The 6,500-nt window shown below is 34.6% G+C and overlaps 1 protein-coding gene across 4 annotated transcripts in view; it reads left to right on the top strand.

Moving 5' to 3' along the window:
- LOC106870296 (unconventional myosin-VI) overlaps window positions 1-6,500 on the top strand; it is a 174,515-nt gene that overhangs the window by 115,325 nt on the left and 52,690 nt on the right. For all 4 annotated transcript variants that reach the window (XM_052975409.1, XM_052975411.1, XM_052975412.1 and 1 more), the window contains exons 4-6: window positions 2,614-2,687; window positions 3,288-3,417; window positions 4,893-5,057. In XM_052975409.1, the coding sequence (XP_052831369.1) occupies window positions 2,614-2,687; window positions 3,288-3,417; window positions 4,893-5,057 (369 nt within the window). The remainder of the gene's footprint in view (window positions 1-2,613; window positions 2,688-3,287; window positions 3,418-4,892; window positions 5,058-6,500) is intronic.

Raw genomic sequence — 6,500 nt, 5'->3', positions numbered from 1 at the left:
AAAATTATGATGCTATGATGCTAGGTGTTTCCATTATTTTGTCCTGTCTATATATATAGATATATAGGAAGACATGGGATGAAGTGGTGAGGACTGATCTTAGGATGTTGGGGCTCAATATGGGGTCCTAGGGAAGACCTGTCCACAAAACTGAGTGCTAGAAGAGTTGTGTCCCACCCACATGTAACAACACTCTTTTCACCCACTCTACCCTAAGAAATCAAATTAGAACCCCTTTTCTAATTGCATCTTCCTCTTCCTCACATTTCCTCCTCATACATTATGATTGTTTTCCAATCCCCTTTCTTGCCCTCACTGCCATGCTCACTGTATCACTACTCCCCACACACCCCACCATCCACACCCATTCTGTATTTTTTTAACCAGGTTCTATGTTCATATTCTTATTACTTGTGAGTATACCCTAACACTTCACCATCTCTCTTCTACTCTCTCTTACACTTTTGCTGTTTCCTACTCTCTCTCTCTCTTTCCATTTGGTCACTCTCTCTCTCTCTCTCTCTCTCTCTCTCTCCTCTTGTTTTTCCTCTGACTAGGTAACCAAGTATCACCTTTACATCATTACACTTCTCTCTGGCCTCTTTCTGTACCTCTCTCTCTCACTCTTTATCTCCTCTCTCACTCTTTATCTCCTCTCTCACTGGTTAACCATGTACCTCCTCCATTAACAAGACACCTATTTCTGCCTCTCTATTTCCCTGTTACACTAACCTTTCATCATTTGATACTGGATCACCTCAGCTAACACCCCTCTCTGTTGTGGCAAGACACCTGCTTCTGTCTCTCTGTCTCTTTGTCACACTCTAACTTTTCATCCTCTGACACAAATTCCCCTCCTCAAATGCCCTGCTCCTCTCATAATTTCATGTCTTGTGAGTTACTTGTTTACCCTGCCAGTGCTGGTGCCAAGTTAAAAATAATGCGGTTGGTGTTTGGAAGGTCATCCAGCTGTAAAATTCTTGCCAAAACTAACTTCACCTGTGCTAGTGCCACATAAAAAGCACTGAATCCACTCTGCAGAGTGGTTGGTGTTAGGAAAGGCATCCAGCTGTAAAATCCTTGCCAAAACAGACACAGTAGCCTTGGGTAGATTTTCTACCTGGCCGGCTCCTGTCAACTGTCCTACCCATGCATGCATAGAAGATGGACATTAAACAGTGATGATGATGATGATGATATATATATGTTGTTGACAATGATTTCAAAGTTTCATCCAGTTATGCCATCGTCCAACATTGGCTTAGCTGGCCAAAACTTCAAAGTCACTGTCAACAACATTTGTGTATAACAATAATAAATTTGTACACTACAAAAGTATAAAGTAACCCATCAGATTAATGTAAAATTGTTTTTATTTAGAACTGAACATAAAAAGAAACATTAATATATATATATATATATATATATATATATATATATATATATATATATATATATATATATACGAGGTGGTATAAAAAGGTTCCTGGACTAGTTGTATTTAATAAGAATAACTTGTTTACCTAAGTTTTAACATCATCTTCTTCGAAATAGTCACCTTACACAGCAATACACTGGTCCCAGTGTTCCTGCCACTTTTGGAATCTGGCTTGGAAGTTGTTTTCCATAAGCAAGTTGAGGACCTTCTGTGAGTCACTTTGGACCTTGACAGTAGTGTTAAAACAGTGATCTTTGAACTGCATTTTCATCTTGGGGAAGAGAAGGAAATCTGCAGGTGTTAAATCTGATGAATAGGGCAGGTGCAGAAGCAATATCATGTCACGAGAGTGACAGGGTGCATTGTTGTCATGAAGAATCAAACTCTTCACACTCCACAGATCTGGTTGCTTTCGCCAAATGTCCTCCCTCAAACACTTCAAAATGTTGCAATAGAACTCTTGATTGACAGTCTGGCCCTGGGGGAAGAATTCTTGATGCACAATACCACATTTTCGGGGTTGATGCTCATGGCAGGTCTTGCAGGAATATTCTTCTACTTTTGAAGTGCCTGTGCCACTCGAAATATTGAGTACAACCCATTGCCTCATCACCATAAGCTTGCCAAAGCATGCTCAATGTCTCTGTAGCAGTCTTCCCAAGTTTAACCCAAAATTTCATGATGGCTCTTTGTTCCTGTCCATGATAAAATCACAGACTACTGCATTCATGTGATCACAAAGACACAAATTTCACAACTCGTGAAATAAACACAGCAATGTCACTCAGCACACTTCCCCATGAAGGTCACTGCTAGCTCTCACTGCACTCACAAATGTGTGCTGCCATCTGTCGATGCACTACAGAATGATGCCATTTTTATACTCATAGCCACAGATAGTTAAATTGATTACATCAAGCCCAGCATTCAACTGGTAGTTATTATATTGACCCCCAACAGGATGAAAGGCAAAGTTAGCCTTGGTGGAATTTGAACTCAGAATGTAAGGGACAGACGAAATAACTCTAAGTATTTCACTTTGCATGCTTATGATTCTGCCAGCTTACCACTAATATGGATAAATGGACATAAAATGAATAAACAAATATATATTTGTGTTTGTGTGTCTAATACTTCAATATTATTCTCCATAATCTCTTGTTTTCTATTTACAGGTGCTCTTATGTACCTTAATGAGGCAACATTACTGCACAATTGTAAAGTTCGTTATTACAAGAACCAGATTTATGTAAGTACCATACCATTTGACTTTCCTTTATTTCAAAAAAGCATAATCTAAACTACTTGAGTGCAATCTATTGCCTACATTCCAAAACATTGTCCAAGAGAATCCCTACAACCCAGTATACAACCCTAGTCATTGTTGTCATTATTTCAACATCTATCTTCCATGTTGGCAATGGTTAAATGGTCTGTGAGGACCCAACAGAACCGAGAACTCCATTGTATTCTGATGTCTCATTTTTGGCTTCCTTTCTACTGTTGGATGCCTTTCCTAATACCAATCATTTTAGAGTGTGCTAAGTGCTGTTTTCTCTTTTTTTTCTTTTTTCATAGCACCAACACTAGTGAAGTTGCCATGCACTTTGTAGTCTATAAATAGAACTGAACACCTATCATTCCATGATTGTTAAATCAAGTCTTATAAATGTTTAAACATGGTTATATCAGATTCAGATCCCTTTATTGATTCTATTTATTTATTTATTTATTACCTTTTATCATCTCAAATGGATGTTTAAAATATTCAGTATCATTTACTTATAAAAAATATTGATAAAATGACAATTCATTCATTGCTTTTTTTTTTCTTTTTTGATCTTTGTAGACGTATACAGCCAATATATTGATTGCAATTAATCCTTATTATGTGATCAAGGATTTGTACTCTTCAAAGACAATACAAGACTATTGTGGAAAATCTTTAGGAACCATGCCTCCCCATGTATTTGCTATTGGTAAGTAAATATTTTTTTTTTACTTTCATCTATTTTTTGTTATTATTTAATGTAGGAACTTTGATTTGGCAGCCGGGGACATCAATGGGGTGGGGTGGGGGATAAAATACCTTGTAGTATTGAGTTATGTAGCTTTAGGTTTTGAGTATGATTCTCACTGGAGGTTGACTTTACCCCCTTGTATCTGGGGGTTGAAAAAAGTTCCAGTGATTACAACCTAAGATATGTCACCATGAACATATGTTATTGTAATTTCTATTATTTTCCTTACGGTGATGAATATCAGACCTGTTTGAGCACACTACAAGATGATAGCCATGCAGAATTTAGTCTATTTCATTAGCTATTTGCCTGTCCTTTGTCTCATATGTAAGGACATATTTCCCTGGCATCTATGCATTAAACATGATACACATTCCCAATTCTTATTCTTCAACAGCTGTGATGGAACTGGACAGTCCATATTCTCTTCTTAACCTGTTAATCTGATAATTTGCTATCACCCTTCAAAAAAGGGAATTCAAGAAATTATACTATTACAAAGTATTTATATCGAATTTAAGTATTCAAATTTAAATATAATTAATGTTGTCCATTTATCATATTTAACCTCATCATTTATCATATTTAACCTTTCATCATCATCATTGTTTAACGTCTGCCTTCCATGTTGACATGGGTAGGACTATAGTATTTAAACTCATCTGGCACAGTCACCTCCTTCACTACTACTACTTCCCCACCAATTGAGGGTTCTTGCCTTGTTAGTTTCTTGGTGACCTTACTGGTCCAGTGCCTCCTAAAAATCATCCATTACACTCTATTAAGTGTTTGGCATTAGGAAAGGCATCTAGCTACACATGCAAATCACATCAAAGCACAGTTCTCTTGGCTTGCTAGCTCTTGCTGGTGCATCCAACCCATGCCAGCATGGAGAACTAACATTAAATGATGATGGTAGTGATGATAATGATGATGAATATGCAGTTTTGCATAATCATATTTTTTAATGATTTTTTTCATCCATACTGTTTGTTTTTAGGGTTATTTATTTCTTATTAAATTGTAGAATGAAAATTGAACTTTCTGTTATATTTTAGAAATCATATCAGGACAATATAAAGACACCAGTTGTTGCTATTCTATACTTTTTCTTTCCTCTGCCCACTACCAATTTTTTTCGCAAATCAAATCTGATGCCTTTCCAACTGATCATTTGAACATCTTTATCCATAGAGAAGGTTGCAGAGATGGTGTGGCAAGAACTTTGGGAGGAAAAGAGAAGTGAAATATAGACAAGCAACAACTGGTACATGTGTTTATAGGTTTTATTAGTTGTGACTCTTCCCAAATATAACATTAGTTTAAATGCATAGTTTCAGATCAAAATTCTTGGAAATCAAAATCAAAACTTAATTTTATTCATGAATGGCTTAATCAATATTTCTTTCATTGTTATTTTTTACCTGTTTCAGGTGACAAAGCATACCGAGATATGAAAGTGTTGAAACAAAGTCAGTCAATTATTGTCAGTGGTGAATCTGGAGCTGGTAAAACTGAATCCACAAAATACATCTTAAAATACTTGACAGAGAGTTGGGGTACTCATGCTGGAGCCATTGAACAAAGGATTGTGGAATGTAGGTTATTTCTACCATTGTTTCTCTATTGTTTCTACCTTTTCTCACAAAATGTAACATTATATCTAAGAATAAAACAAACAAAATCCCTTTTTTTTTTTTTGCCTCCTTTGATGTTGGGTGTAGCAAACCCCCGCCCCTCAAATTTGTAATTCCTGATAAACATTTCAAACAGCAAATGCATAGTTTCTACCAGTCCAAACCACGATAGTAATTGAAAGAAAAAGAAATGGTAAAACATAAACAACATGAAGATACCACATACCTAACTTCACAAGTGCCACAACAATGACAAGAATTTTCTGCCACATTCTGTGTAATGCAGAATCTTTGTTAATGGCAGAGTAACAGTTGTAGTTGAACTTGGAGTATGATATTCTCTACTTAACCCATTAAATCATAATGTCTCAAAAACTGGACAGTTAGAGAATTATTTCAAATTTAAATATGGTTCACATCTTATTATTAACTTTACATGAATCCAAAGTAGTGTTTAACCATTCTTTTATGATTTATTAATTCAGCTTGTCTTTTTTTTTTATTGTTATTCAATTGTAATTTTGGATTATAAATTTTATTGTAATTTTATTAAAGAATCTTTAGTTATGTTCTGAGCACTGTCTTAATGGTTAAATAATTCTAAGTCCCTCCAAATTCTTGATTAATTTCAAAATTAATTGTAAAACATCCACAATATATTAAATTCATGGAGTGTACATAGAACAGCAAGAATCAAAACAATAACCTATCAATAGATTCTTAATATGTCTTGGCAGATTTAAGCATGAATGTCTGATCATTGCTTGTTATCATCATTCATCTACAGTAGTAGTTGATCATCATTCAACTACGGTAGTAGTTGAATAATAATCTTAATGTAGCTTTTTTGTCACAGTCAGCGTCTTCCAAGCAGTCTCACTAATTCAATTTTAGTTGAAATCAAATTAAGTTTTTTGAATTATGTTTGACTGGTGATAAAGCTACATTTAGACATAAAATACTTCAAATCTGGTGCAGTAGAACAAAAGTTAAAAGAAAAAATGTATAGACCAAACTGGATGACTGACTGGTAGTTATGCCCGACATCGACACTTTGAATCCACACCATTCTTTTAATTTTGATTAAAAATTATTATATTGATATTAATATGAAAGAGAAATGTTAAAAGAATATATTGGTAAAGGTTTTGTAAAATTTTATCCATTAGAAAAAAAGATATTTAATTTTAATTCTCAAATTTTTGCATGATATTAAAGGGACACTACTCAGCATTACTGAAGTCTGTAGTAAGGCTGTTCAGAAAAGGCAAATGTTACTTGTAATTATATTCTATTCAATATTAATTGAATTTTGAAAAAAATATGGAAAAGCACCTAAGAGGTACATTTTAATTTTAGCAGCAATATTTTAAGCTCTAATTTTAATGAGTTTTTTTTTTTTTT

Source organism: Octopus bimaculoides, chromosome 21 (assembly GCF_001194135.2).
Source record: "Octopus bimaculoides isolate UCB-OBI-ISO-001 chromosome 21, ASM119413v2, whole genome shotgun sequence".
Classification (NCBI taxonomy): Eukaryota; Metazoa; Mollusca; class Cephalopoda; order Octopoda; family Octopodidae; genus Octopus; species Octopus bimaculoides.
The sequence above is the reverse complement of the archived record's forward strand: the minus strand, read 5'-3'. Positions and strand labels throughout refer to the sequence as shown.